We start from the raw sequence: 14,990 nt of genomic DNA, 5'->3' as shown, positions 1-14,990 counted from the left end.
AGTGAAGGCGTTGAGCCGGCCTGTTGGCTGATTGATTAATTATTTTGTAATTCATTAATCACTTTCATGGGGCAAAAGGGCAACATCCTGCCACAGCAAATTGACTCCAGTACCCCCCTCCACCCCCTTCCTCACCCCTCCAACCGACCACACACACCACACGCGCGCACACACACACACACGCACAAAGTTCACACGTATGTATGTGTGGGAAGTAAAAAAAAAACATGGAAAAACTTGTGTTTTCAAATTCATAAATTATAATTTAATACCAAGAACAAATTTACAGCAGAATGCTTGTTTACAATAAGCTAACACAAACAAACAAGAATTGTGTTCAACTATAAACTTTCACACACACTCACATATATCACTTGCAATTAATAATAATAATAATCATAAAAAAAGTATCTATACGTTATCAATACCCTGCAGTCATATATTTTTATATATTTATATAAAAACGTGGGTCAGTTTAAACTGTTCATAATTACAATCATGTATCATTCTCTGGTCCATATGTGGCTACGAACAGCCAAAGATCAGTGTTCAATCAGTGATCCCTTTTAATTCAACCACAACATGGTGTTTTTGTGTGTGTTGAAGAAAAGCCTCAAAACAAGGACAAAATTGCTAGCTTCCAAATACACACACGCGCGCACACACACACACGTTCCCACACACGCGCACACGCTCACACACACACGCACACCCACGGCACCTGTCAAAGACCAAAAAGGAGCAATAACACTAAAGTTAAAATATCAACTCCTTTTCCAAACCTGCTCACCCTGTTTAAGTCTGTAGCCTAATAATGAACGTCGTTTCTTTTCTTTTTCTTTTTTGTTTCTTTAAATACAAGGGCTAGTGTACTGAATGCACAGATTATATCTATACAGTCAAAAAAGAGAGAGAGAAAACATTTACATTTATATATCAAAGGTAAAATAGGTTAGCGACCTGTGGCCATGCATTCACAGTCTAAATATACATGAAAAAGAAAACATTTTGTAGTAATATGTATATACATTAAAAACATAACTTTCAGTGCTACTAGCTAAGTCTGCCACTCAATTTTGAAGACGTTGTATTACCGAGAAAAAAAATGGCAACCACAGATTTTTCTTAATCACATATACTTTGTATAAAGGAAAAACTCGTTGAAATGAATTGACCTATATTTACAAGAATACTGCCTCTAATCTGTGTTTTTCAAGTGAAACACACGACTGAAGTTTCAAATTGTGTTCCCCCAAAATGCTGTAGGCCTACTTTAACAACGTTTTGATAAGAAATCACATCATGCTTGTCAGGCACTTAATGCTTGAAGTGAATAAAGGGTGACATTTCAGGGACGCTTTAATAATACTGCTATTAAACACTACTCTGGCTAGGCTTCAAACTTTAATGACCCTTGACCTCTCCCAAAAAATTTTTAACAAGTCAGTTATGCTTTCAGTGCAGTTTGAGCCACTGCGAACGCCCTTAAATGCACATATTACGCATTTAGAGCGACCTGCCTCAAATACAACAGCAGGTTCAGGCAACTTGTAGGATTTCTTTTTTTTTTTCTTTCTTTCTTTCTTTCTTTTTTAAAATTGTGTCCAATTGGGGGAACTGGTGCCAAATATTCATTCAGAGGTGGATGAAATGGGGAAGACTTTTCGGCAAATAATTTGGAAAAAACAACGTGGATCCCGTAACTTCATAATAATAACGAGCAAAAATGTTTGCGCTGGGTCATAAAGTTGAACATGAACTCTTAAAAACCTCCCTTTTTCCCCAGATGGTATTGGTCATCCTAAAGAATATAAGTGCGCTTGCAGCATTAAGCCTAAATTATAAGCCTATACTCCTATTGCTGTGGTTTTAATTCTTTTTAGAACTTTTTTTTAAACATTATTTCACCTTTTTCAAAATAAATCATTGTCTTAGAAAATAACACCACCTGTACTACAGAAATCACATAGGCCGGTTTGGAACCAGAAAGGAGGAACAAAGAAAGTACAAAACACAGCTATACATGGACACAGGACAAGTCATTTGAGAAAAAAGAAAATTCACGTTTCGTATTTTCCCTTTCTCCAGTTTTTTTTTCTTTTTACCCAAATTATCATTTTTAAATGCACTTAATACTTAAATTTTCCTCATAAGGATCAACAGAAATCCCCTTTCCTTTTTTTTCCTCATTTTCTTCTTTCATTAAAAAAAATGAATCGAAGCAGGTTGTTCTGCATGAACACTGGGAGCTTGTATCTGCCATTTTGAAAGTTCAGTGGATGTCTCAATTTTTTTTGGAGTAGTGGGGAGGGGGGGGATTCACAGTCATTTACGTCAATGTCTTTCTTCATGAAAGCCAGCCCCGTGTAACAGCCGGTTGGTTTTTTATTCCTTCCACAAAAGCAGCTATAATCATTGTAGTCTCGCAGCCCCCCAACCCCACCTTTTGTTTGTTCGTCTCCTTCTTGGTTTACTGAATTGACATGTAAGGCCAGTTAAAACTGCTCCCCGAAAGCAACATATCCCTGATGAGAGTTTCAATTGGGGTTTTACCTACCAATCGGACGAAAAATAACTGTTCTATGACCGAGGAAGAGACTGTGCGGAGGGAAGGCAAGCGGAGTAACAACTTCCCAAACCGTGTTGGCTGGTTGGGATACTGGCTCCGGACATATTCCTCCAGGGCGCACTGGGACTTCTCCTGCAAACTTTCCACATGGGCCACATCTGAGAGGCCACAAGCATCTGAGAGGGGAGGGAAAGCAAATAAACATTAATAAAGTGTAACCTAAAGTGCTTCTCTCACTAGGAGTTTTTTTTTTCTCCCCACTGTGGTGATATATATACTGGCGAAAATTGATAGCCTGTCATATTTAGAAAAAATCCATTATTTTAGGAAATTATTCTTATCCCATTATATATAAAAGTGGGGTTTATTTGTCTTGAGGCTTGTTTTCATAAATAACTGGTACATATATTTTTCAGTGTATGATAATTATTTAATAATAATAACATTACGCTATAGGCGAATAATTACCAAACCACGGATAAAAAAATATATAGCTCTACACTGTAATTTCAACTTCTATTTCTTTAACATGTAAATTATAATTTATTACCAAAAATACATGAATATAAAAAAATAAAATAAAATAAACACTTGAACTCTTTAATTTGCCACAATCAACAAGCATGAAAATCATAATTCTGTGTTCCTCATTTTTTATCGCTGTTGTAACTCGGTTATTTCCCTCGATAAAGCCACTTAAAAGTGAGCTGAATAATTAAGCATATTCATAGCTAAAGACTGTGTTTTAGATGGGCCTGTCTTTCACAGTCAGAGGCAGAGAGGCGAGGAAGAGAGGAGGAGGGGGAGGGCGAGAGAGGGAAAGACAGGGAGACCTACTGACCTTTAGTGAGCAGAGATTTAGCTCGGAAAAAAGGGCCCATAGCCTACGGAGTTGCCGTCATACTATACTACCAGAGACGCATAATCACTATCTATGCTGCTGCATGTGGGCGGCAGCTGATTATGTGCCAAAAACGCTTGTACGCGCATTGGTTAAGTTTGTAAAGTTTATGCATGACAACAACTAAACCACCAAAGTAGCAAAGGCGTGTCATTCAAGCTAAAACACACAGCTCATGTTCGAGCCTCCAGGACACAGGTATGGAGAGGACAAATTAAGCCATCGTGGTTCCATAAAGGCTTAATAATAAAATTCAATGACCTGAAATATGATTTCTTTTTTATATATATAATAGGCTAACAAGGCACCACGAAAACAATAGTGGGCTAGTCGAGCTAAATGAAATACAGAGGCTGATGGCTCGCAGGTATGATATCATATCAAAGACATGCATTAACTCTACAGTGAAACCTTGTAATTTTCTTCAACGCGTAATATTTTTATTATTATTTTCCCTTCTAATGGTGTAGCTAATGTAACAAAATAGCAGGGAGGTTTGGGTCATGACCTAGTTCTGGAGCAGGTCCAGAGACGCCTTGAGTCCTACCAGGCGCACAGAATATTTCTGCAAATAAAAACTAAAGCCGCCACTCCTGTCACTGCTCAATACACACAATACTGTTAGGTACTGACATATTTTCTATTACAGGGTGTGTATGGCTTCTGCATGCTTTTTCCTCGGACGTGTCTGTCCCCCAAAATGACAAGCGAGCGCTGAAACCTGCGCTTTGCTTTTACTGTGTGCAAATGGGACATTAGGCTTGTCTTTCTTTTTCTATTCCCCTCCCCCTCGGAGCCTGACATCATTTATATCTGTCATCCCCTACAAACAAGACGTGGGGTATACACACATTGATAAATGGCGGAAACAGGAAAAAAAAAAAAAAATCAAAGTGTAGCAATTCATCTGCAAGCTATTGGATTCTCCAAAAGTGTATTAACAGCTAGATCTTATGACGCTTAAGACAATTATTGTTAAGTTATCAGTAATATTTAACTCGAGATTATGTTGTGATGTTTCAGTTAGCTAGGCTGCACTTTCCTCTGTTTTGTCAATTTAATTAAAAAAAAATCACTCGCGTGGTCATGCCACGATTTCCAGTTTAGCCTTGTGTGTGTGTGTGTGTCTGATAAATCACTTCATTAACCAAGTGGGTTTTTATAATTTAGGAGCCTAAAGCCTACCAAAAAAAACCTTTGACCATGAAGGCAGCACAGGTGAACATTTAAGCAGTGTGTTAATCTAAGACAAGCAACAACCTCTAGCCAGTGTGGATATATTTAGGTCAGCGTTGATTTAGCTGATGTCAGTGTGCATGTTAGTGACATTCACACAGGCTGAACTTGGAGTATGCCCGTCTATTGTCTTACCTGTGGTGAAGAGCACAATTGCCTTTAAGCAGCTATATTCAGCAGAGTCAACGTGCAAAGCTTTGAGCTTTTCCACTTGTTCTTGGAAGATCCTAATGTGGTCCATAAAGGCCACCACTCTGTCCGCAGACATGGGGGAGGCGTGAAGGCCAGCCGCCGCCAGGAGAGGAGCCACATGCAGGGGCATGGAGCACTGCGCGGCGTTGAGCACAAATAACTCACTCCACGTCAACCTCAGCAGAGCCACCTGGTCGGTGATTTGAAGGTCTGGAAAGAAGGGAATATTCCTGGCCCACTCCACGGCGCTGAAGAGCATCCTGGCTGCTAGTTCACAAATGTTCTCGATGCCCATTATGTTGTTGGGCTGCATGCATTGACTGCCATACCGGGACGTCGGGTAGGGCTCCGCTCTCAACAGAAGAGAGATATATCCGGATAAGTAGGAATGGCAGTGCAGTGGGTCTCCATTTGTCAAGGCGAACTGACCGTGGTGTGGCTGTGTGGGTGGCACCCGTCCCCTTTGCACGGCTGCAGTAAAAAGAGAAACTACAGATATTGAAGCCTGAATTCTACAAACCTTCATATAACCACAACACAGACAATCTGAGCAGGGAGACAGCTGTCAAATATTAGACATTAAAAACTGACTGCTCAATCCAAAGGTTACACTGTAAGATAATAAATGACACACAGCATGTTTGCTATATCAAAACACACACACATACACACTCAGAAACACACACAGGAATTGTGTTATTACATGGGAGTTCAAATAAGACAGGTTGCATTGTTAATAATGAGGCTGTAGTCAGTGTAAACCGTGTACTGAAACACAAGAGGAGCATTTTAAACACGTTTTACACACGACATGCATATGTCTAGCTTTAAAATGATGTTGTTCTGCAACAGCAACATGAGCTGGCTGTGAAGGAACACAAAGAGGGCAAGGGAGACCTTGCATGTTTAACCCTTAACCTACTTAGCAATTCATCTCGCTTTACCATACATGCAGGCCTATTTTTTCGATTAATATTCAAATAAATTCTCGCGCTTATACGTAGGCTTTGTGTGCACAATTCAAGCTGATGTCCAGGTTTAGAGACACTGAGCAAGACATTGCATGGCTGGATGTGGAGATGTAGCCTGAATACGCTATCTCTTAATTCGATACTCGCCATAATAGCGCAGAAGGCTATATTGTATCATCTATTCAATACAGATGTATCTCTACGCTCGTGGCTTCATCTAAATATAAATTCGATAGCCCCAGCCTGGCCAGGGCTCGGATCTTATTTGTGAAATGCACAGCTATTATTACAGCGCCGGAGCTGGAGAGTATAATGCATCGCTAAAAGGAAGATCCAGCGAGCCCCGTCTCTACAGCCACAGCAGAGAGCGGCTCCATGGCGTGCTCCAGCCGCACAGCCTTGGAGGGAACAGTCGGGAGGAGAGAACAGGCTACATGGGGGCGACATAACAGGGTTTCATGTCTGGAAAGCCTCTAAACGCACAAACACATACATGGATAAGAAAACAAAAAGTCCCAATACCTTCCCGTCTCATGCCGACTTTAAGGCATTTTTTGAGGCGGCAGTACTGACACTGATTGCGGTGGTGCTGGTCGATTGGACAATTCCTGTTGGCACGGCATGTGTAAGTGAGGTTCCGTCGTACGCTCCGTTTGAAGAAGCTTTTGCACCCCTCGCAAGTAAACTGGCCATAGTGTTTGCCACTAGATTTATCCCCACAGACCACACATTCAATGTGCTGTGGCTGTTTCTCCGACTGCTGCGTCGTCTGGTTCGTCGGCGTGGACTGTGTGTTGTTCGGGGGTCCTTGGACCGGAGTCTGAGGGGTCGGAGGGGCGACCTGAGAGGCTGTCAGATTCAACTGGCCTGGTTGAGGGGTGGGAAGAGATAGTCCTCCTTGGGTTTGCGAGGAAAGGGTGCCTTGGGTGTCAGCCACATCGTCCTGGGAGCCTCTCCACACTACCATTGCCATATCTATCAGTCAACGTAAAGAAACTTTTTGTCTGCCGTTTTGGTGTCGCGGTGAAGAATGTCTCAAGGAAACGCGGTAAACTGTGCTTAACAGCCGGACACACAAAATGTCAAATCTAGCCTACGTTGAATCCACTCTGGATCTCCCGAAAAACTGTCGATTTATTGCTGTTGGAGACGTTGCGAAGCACGTTTTCAAAACTGATGCGATGGCGAGCTGAGTCGCTGCCTTGCGCTTAAAGGCCAAGTCCAGGGGCGCTTACAGTCAGCCATCCAGTACACCCATCAATGGGAAAGGTAGTCTAAATATTAAAATAAACAACCGAGGTAGCATGGACTAGTCAGTGAATGATGGAGCAGGTTTGGTGAGACCGAGCCTGCAGCAGCATAAAACAATTGGTGAGAGCACACTGTAGCAGCTACTATCAAGTTCCAGCACAAGTCTTGAAGAAAATCACCAACTGGGTAAAAAAAAATGCGTCTTCTTCCTTTTCTTCCTATGAGGTAGCGCCAGCAAGCGCGCAGCTGAAGCCAATGTTTTGAGAGAGCCTGGAATATGAAGACAACTCTCCCCCCAAAAAAGCGAAAGCACTAAAACAAAAAACAAAAAAACAAAGATCACAACCTACAAACCTCCTCCGTGGACTGAAAAATAATAGGAAAAAGGAGTAGAGAATCAAAGTGATCAAATATGTTAAAAAGGCGGAGGTTAGGAAGTGATTTGCGATTGGTAGGAGCCGGGCTGGCAGAATGCTTTCTCTCTGATCAGCTCACTGAGCTCTCTATATAGTGAACTTTGACACGACTGCTGCAACTTAGCACACGTTACCATGGAGATCAGCTGCCATATAAGGAAGGAGAGTGTGTTTGACTGGTCAGAGCTCAGGGACCTCCCCCTGAACCCCATTGGCTAGTCGGCACTTGTGCTACTTGGTACCTTGCCAGAGCCAGCATGGAGGTCGAGAGGGCCGCTTGGTCCTAAAAGGAGACGATTTTCGGGAAAAAAGAGGAATCATTTCTAGTCACTCTATTTTGCCCAGACTATAGGCTATTCTCATCATGCACGCCCGGTAAAGCCTTAGCAATTTCACGAAGAAGAAAAAGCAAAAATCTCAATTCTTTGCGTCATATCGCCTTGCAGTTGTATCTGTATCCGACAGCCCTACAACAAGATGAAATATTCAGAGATTTCTGTCCCCGACACAAAAGGTGCACCTTCTGGACATGATGTGAGCTCATTACAATAAAACTGTCCATCCATTGTGCCCTTATCTTAATCCTTTAGGTATGTGGACGTAAAGACACATTTGAGCAACACACACAAGAAACAAATGAGAGAAAATACGCCATTCTGACTGTCAGATATCTAAAATAAGATTGCCGTCTTTATTCATGAAAACTGTAAATAAAACAGCATGAGAAGACTTATTTGGTCCTTGCATATGTACACAGGGTCACCCACCAGGTGAACAAGACAATAATAAAGTCACCTCATTTGAATTTACACATTTTCTCCACATAAAGTCCAACTTCCTATATTTACACAGACTAATGCACCTATTAGTGCTTCTCATCACACCAGGTACCATTCATCACAATCCACACCTCTTATAAAAATGTTATGATAGGCTACTGACATCATCTGGGCACCCGCTGTAGCCCGCTAATCCCCCTGGCCACAAAGGTAGATATTTGGCCCAGGAAAGGCCAAATATCGGTCTCAAAAGTCAAGAGTGTTGCCTTGATGTGGTCAAAAAAAGTGAACTGGCTACAGCTTTAAAAAGGGACTACATTTAAAAATGTCACTTGAGGTTAAAGGCCATGCCCTTCACATTAAGGTTAGGATGAAAGTTAAGCCGCTTCCTGATAAACAACGCTATAAAAAGCGTGTTTGTGGTTATTTAGATACTTCATAATGTCTGTCAGATGTTGCCCTATAATAAAGATAATCTACAGTTTGTGATAATGACAAACAGAGTGAAGGATGCCGTGCATGTAAAACGGGGTCAGTGGTTATTCAGAGCTGCTGCCTACATGGTTAATCATTTTTTAGGCTTGTATTTAAACAGCGGTAAAGACTGATTCACTTCATGCCCGGAGGCTATCAAACTTGAACTGCAGGTAGAAACTTCACGGAGCCATACAGATGAACCTAAAGCCTTCAGAGCTGTGTGTTAGTCTAAAGAGAGCAGCAGCAGCAGCAGTAGCATGCATTGTCCCAGGATGTATTACAGTATATGGGTGCCCCCTAGCGTATGAAGTTTTTGCTTCAAATAAGATTCAATTTAGAGGAGCCATCCGACACGGAAACTGCTTCAGTCTCGTCTCCCGCATCGACCAAACTAACGAGCACCATTTTAAACTGATGACTGTTTGTTTAAATTCTGTTTTACATGACTTGGACGGCAAAGCTTTGAGAGTTGCCAAAGTTGGATTTACTTTTTGCCACTTCAGACAGTCCCAGCGGTGGTATTTAGACCAATTATGTCTTTATTCTAAAACAAATTAGCCAATTATATTTTGTCTGCATGACTATTTTGTCGGTTTTATTTACAGATCCCGCGAACATGGAGAGTCTGTAAATAAAAATACACCGCAAGGTATCCACTTAACGAGGATCCAGCTTTGCTTCAAATGGTAAGTATACATTTTGCACACTTTATTAGGATAAATCGGCAAAGTAGCAACGCTTTATTCTTCTGCTCTAGATTAAATATTATCTAAATAAGCGGACAGGCTTATCTGCTGTAATAAAATACATGTACTGCTGCAGACAGGGCACATACTAACGTATACGATATTTCTAGTGCGCATTCAATACGCGACTCTGTCAGTCATATTCGCTTATTATCCAAGTGCTAATTTATATGATGACCACAATAAGTAGTTTGCAAATACCCATTCATAAAGTGATTTGATAGAGAGAGTGAGGCAGGAGGTTGTATTCTTGTAGTAACAAACCTACCAAATGCATATGCTGCTGATTCGTCCGTAGCGGGATGCATCTTCTCTCTTATTCAGAATATATTTAGTCTTCTCTCTTTTTCGACACAGTGCTCAGATTGAAACTGGCAAAGAGTCCTCTCCAACAGACGGGATCAAACACAAAAAAAAGCAGCAGCACGCTGTTTATTGGAAAATTGCAATGTCTGATCATGCAAAAACTTTGGAGAGCCGAAGCAAGCAAACAAACTGATACACGTTATGTGTTGTTGAGCGAGAAATTTGGAAATATAAGTTGACGTTGTCGTCCGAGCAGAATGATCATTTGACTGCCTGTGGAAACGATAAGGAGGCTTTACAGCAAGCAGAGAGATCCTGTGCGCCTTTTCTCTCCTACAGTAATATGGCCAAAACGCGCTTGTACGCCGCTGCTTTGTGTGGGCTATTGAGGAGAGAGGGAGGGGGCGAAGTCAGAACAGACACCTGTCTTTCAGTATGGCGAGCATGCATTATGAGTTTCTGCATATTACAAATTATATAGAGACATGAAGTAAAGACGTAATATGACCTGTGACTAGAGCTGTAATTAATTAAAAATGCCAAAATTGTATTTTTATTGCAAACATCCAGTATGATTAACTGGATCCTATAAAACAACAATCCTTATTGAGATTATTATTATTATTATTATTATTATTATTATTATTATTACTACTGTCATTAATAATGTATTAATATTACAATTAATATTAATATTAATATAGTAATAATTACAATATGAATTTATAATTCTATAATATAATAAAGATGTGAGAGTCTAAATAAACAATAATATAAATATATATATATTATTTTTCAGCAACACCTCTATTAATTATACATTATGCTGTGAATAAAAAGGTCTATATAAGGAATGATAATAGCCTCAATTAACCTTGCGTAAATCTATACTGGCTCGAGAAATTGAGCACCTTTTTTCCACGCATAAACATTTCCACACCAACATAATTGATTTGCTATTAAACCCCCCGAAAGTCTTGTGCTGCAGTTTTTATTTCGCGGGTTTAAAAGTTTCCTCTGTGTGATTAGTACTTGTTCTCCCTTCAAGCAGAGGATAAAAGCACTATATGCTCAGCAAGCCTGCATGCACACAACAATAGCGCTGCCCAACGGGACCAGTATCGATTAAGACGAGACAGAGGATGTCGCCTGCACTAAATATTTACTGATCACACACAAATAGCTGGATCTTTAACGATTTCCCATGCTCCGGCTGGGAGAAAGGACTAAATCACTTTATTATTGTTAGTAAAACAAAGCACACGCCTCTGGAACACAGGAGTGGAGATGTGCTGATTGGGATAAGTGCAGTTAAATTAATCGATAGTGAGTAGATAATAGTTGAGATTTACGGGCGTGCAAAGAAAACGCTCTCACTCATGTATCAGGTTAAACTAACACGTTCACTGCGACTGGTAATTCTTCTTATATGCTAACAGGCGCGCATTGCTCAGAACAGGGTAAATTCAACAGATTGTAGAATAAAACTAACCATCTATCAGCGTGAATTAGGTTAAATATTTCTTGCATATTAATCTGACTTTTTTTATTAAATTCTTTGAGATAGATCATCTTTAAAAAGGTCTCACGGCACACACACACAAAAAAAACCCTGTCACACTTGTGTAAAGAGTCAAAACTGGAATAAAAGTCGACTTTCATCTTATCTCTCCCTTCACCAAGTCCTTCATGCAGATAGAGGGGATACTGACCCGGAGGTCTCCAAGTTCCCGGCCAGATTAACCCTTCAAGACCCGCGCAGGAGCAAATGTTAACCAGGCTAATGAACTTCAAGAGTCTGATTGAATTAGATGACTGTGAGATCAGGACAGAAACTAAATTGTCCCACTTAAAAAAATACACCACAAAGAGAAACTTTTTGACAACTGACTTCATTTAAATTAACATAAAATATGAAAAATAGGTAAATTAATTAAAGATCACAGAACACTTGTTAATAGGCAACAGGTTCCAACTGATTATTGTATGAAATGAATCATTTTCAGCATACTTTAAATATTCTAAACTCTCTTCAAAAAAATCATAAATTGTTTTTTCCTGTTTGATAGAGAACACTTGATTGATGGTGTTCATGCCCCTCATGTCATCCATTTTTATCTGCATTGCATAATATTAATCAGTACCCTCCAGTAAAGGTTTTATCTCTTATATCTTTTTAGCTTGTGCTGTTGAGATGTTGCTATATGTGCAAAGATGAAAAAAGTGAAGAAAAAAAAAAAATAGACCAATTAGTCAAACGTCTGCATGTACATTTGGCTTCATTAAGGTAAAGAATATATGCTGACAAAACATAATTAAAGTTTCAAGTTACCGTAGACTCAAAGATAATCACAGAGAGATATAAGCAAAACATAATAATCAAAATCTCCTTTTATGAGGATATTTTAATATTTAAATTTTTATGATATAAAAGATTTTATAATTGTGTGGACATAAAATGATTTTTTTCTACATAAGGCTTTCATCTGTGTGCATATTCTATATAGTTTCTTTTCATTTGCCTCACTTTCTTCGTGATTCACTATTAAGCACGGTTTTTACAGACTTTAATGATAAAAGTATGACTCGTCCTTTAAATTACATTTCTGTCTTTTTGGCTTCTTAATAATATGTGATTACACAAAAAATGAACACTGCTGTATGATAAATATGGGGTAAATGTGTAAGCAACTTGATTGTATGCATGCAAATACAGGCATGTATCGACTATACATAGTGAGAGGAAGGTGTATAATAATCACCTTTTTTTTTGGGAATGTGTGCTTTCATGTAAGCAGACATACGTGTCCTGGTTGAGACCATTTTATAAAGAGTTCATTCAGCGGTGTAGATCACTTTCTCTCTGTCTGCGTGCCCCAAGGGCCGCTATCTAAAAAGGCAATAGATCCCAGATAGCTCACTGTGTTCAATTTGCCAATGATAGATTATAGTGCCAATTTAAACAGATAGGGATCAATTTGTCTCAATGATCACTCTTTAGGCTGACTGCCAGCATGCTCTTAATGTATTTGTAAATGCTGGTTGTTTGAATCACGGCTGTTAAAGTGATCAAAACTGTAGAAAGGAGAGATGATATGAGAAATGAGAAATGATGTGTTGTTTTGGCTGCTAAACGCTGCATAGATGGATCATATACGTGACAGTTGCTCGAGGCAGCAGCATTGTAGCAGCAGTGACCAGAAGGTCAATGGTTTAACTCTAAGGACTCGCTGGGAAAGTCTGGGTAGGGGAATTGTGTGATAAGTGCTCTCTAACCCTCAGGAACTACTGCTGAAGTACCCTTCGGCAAAGCAGCTTAAACCCCATCTGTCCCAGTGGAGCTGCACAGCGACCGGCAATACAAGACTGCGGTTGTACCGGGCCACTTGTGAGATGTGTCTCTTTGAGTGTGACCTACCCTCCCTTTTCTTTTTAAAGAGGGAGAGTGGGCAGTCCGCTCGCCTCACACTTTTTTTTTCCCTTCATGTACTCAGACAGTGAAAAAGTTTGGGAGAAGAAGACACAAGAGAGAAAGCTGTGGCAGCACTCAGTCCTGAGCCCAGACATGGTTCATATGTGGCCCCAAAGGCAGCAGACAGTGTATTGAATTACTGTAACTGAAGGTGTAATGTGGTAGCAGTGTGGGAGATGGATAAATTACACAAGCGGATGTAGAAGAGGCTTACTTCAGCTTTCTATTACAGCTATTTAATGTCGAAGTGTATGGTTTATTCTCTCAAATTTCAGCTATAACCATTTATTAGTTAAAATGGCAGCCGTACGTCCTACAGTGATCATTAATGTCTCGTTATCATTAGATTTACCAATTATGTCAAACTGATATTGTCATGTGAAAACCTTCTCTTCTCTCTAGGTTTTGTGATTTTCATGTAAGGAGAACACACTTGCAGCCACTGCAGAGTTTCTTCTTGAAGATTTGGACATTTTAGAAACAATTTTCTTGGGTTCAATGTTCAATTATGAGACGACCAATAAAGAATTACTGTTTGAAGTGTTACTATTCAAAATAAATAGTGCTGTGTATAATTGCAATTTGCATTGTTACACCTGCGACATCTATGACAAATAAAGTTTTAAGATATCATACGAGCTGTGTTTTAACTGATTTTCTTTACACACTACCTGATGCTGTGCAGCTTAACCATGACATTTATACAGAAAATGTGAAAATAAAGCTTGCTTTTTTCTACTTTTCCCATTGTTTTAACTGTATGAGACATGATTTTAAAGTCTATAATGATGGGTTGAAAACAGTGAAACTGCAGCTTCCTGTGTCTTGTTCAATAAAGCTAAATCACGCTTCACTGCTTCTGCGGGATATATGTAAAACATTCAGTGGACGAAAAGCAAACGTACATGGGCACTGCAAGTCTTACAACAGTCTCTAAATTGTATAATGATAGCATTTTTCTGTGGTGTAATTTTCACAATTTACAAGTACAGTCCTCATGTTTCCTGAAATTAAAGTAAAACTGTATTTGAGACTAAAATAAACAACAGTAACGCATCACATGAGGCACTTTTACCAATTCCAAGCCTAAAGACGCAGGATGAGAAATAAGCACTGTTTTTAACATGAGAAAGCCTTTCTCTGTGAAAGCGCTGCAGACATAAATTTTATAACTATGAACAAAACCAGCAGCCCATGAATATTGACGATGTTAACTACATCTCTACTTCCACAGGTACTGATTCAACATTTGTGAATGGAACATATTGCATTGTAGCAAATACTGCCATTTGAGGTTTTTCAATCACACAAATCCGCATGTGATCAATGGTCCTTGTGAACTGATGGAGGGAATAAAAAGCAAATGGGATGTGAATGGGATTTGGTAAGACCCTCAGAGCAATGAAGACTCTGAATGAGAAAGAGAAGATTTTCTTGGTGTGACAATGACCCCAAGGTGAAAAGCTATTAAAAAAAACAACAACAAAAAAAAAAAAGTAATTTATTCACATGATCCTGGTTACGTTATCTTTTATATCATCATATGAGGACATGCAGAAGCAGCGTCTACAGCTCACAACATGAGAGCCAATACTCCCTGGATGATGTCATCAGAGTCAAATCTTAGACTTGCTCCACTGACAATAAATGGAGGGGGGATTTGTGGACATGTGA

The 14,990-nt window shown here is 39.7% G+C and overlaps 1 protein-coding gene and 1 long non-coding RNA gene across 3 annotated transcripts; one reads left to right on the top strand and one right to left on the bottom strand.

The window, feature by feature from the left end:
- Nucleotides 1–237: 237 nt before the first annotated feature.
- Nucleotides 238–7,650, bottom strand: nr2f2 (nuclear receptor subfamily 2, group F, member 2). Of its 2 annotated transcripts, none has more exons than XM_084735154.1 (3): nt 6,392–7,650; nt 4,842–5,387; nt 238–2,745 (listed from the first exon to the last, which is right to left on the bottom strand). In XM_084735154.1, exons 1-3 carry the CDS (start codon nt 6,840–6,842, stop codon nt 2,471–2,473), a joined length of 1,272 nt encoding a protein of 423 aa, XP_084591280.1. In that variant the 5' UTR covers nt 6,843–7,650; the 3' UTR covers nt 238–2,470. The 2 variants fall into 2 exon arrangements, with proteins under 2 accessions (XP_084591280.1, XP_084591281.1); XM_084735155.1 differs by having other exon boundaries at nt 4,842–5,369; nt 6,392–7,646.
- A 1,302-nt stretch (nt 7,651–8,952) lies between these two features.
- Nucleotides 8,953–13,731, top strand: LOC146316746 (uncharacterized). The gene is made up of 3 exons (XR_014771804.1): nt 8,953–9,310; nt 9,398–9,478; nt 13,127–13,731. It is a non-coding gene; the product is annotated as an uncharacterized LOC146316746 (long non-coding RNA).
- The last annotated feature ends 1,259 nt before the right edge of the window (nt 13,732–14,990 follow it).

The sequence above is a fragment of the Lutjanus erythropterus genome, chromosome 13, assembly GCF_056507025.1.
Source record: "Lutjanus erythropterus isolate fLutEry1 chromosome 13, fLutEry1.hap2, whole genome shotgun sequence".
Classification (NCBI taxonomy): domain Eukaryota; kingdom Metazoa; phylum Chordata; class Actinopteri; order Lutjaniformes; family Lutjanidae; genus Lutjanus; species Lutjanus erythropterus.
Note: the sequence above shows the minus strand (reverse complement) of the source record. Positions and strands in the feature narration are given on the sequence as shown.

Excerpts from the sequence above, each read along its gene's own strand:
- nr2f2 (XM_084735154.1), bottom strand. The coding sequence starts at position 6,842 with ATGGCAATGGTAGTGTGGAGAGGCTCCCAGGACGATGTGGCTGACACC. Across the intron at positions 5,388-6,391 it reads AGTCGGCATGAGACGGGAAG|TTTCTCTTTTTACTGCAGCC; the intron begins GTATTGGGACTT and ends CAATATCTGTAG. Across the intron at positions 2,746-4,841 it reads AATTGTGCTCTTCACCACAG|ATGCTTGTGGCCTCTCAGAT; the intron begins GTAAGACAATAG and ends CTCCCCTCTCAG.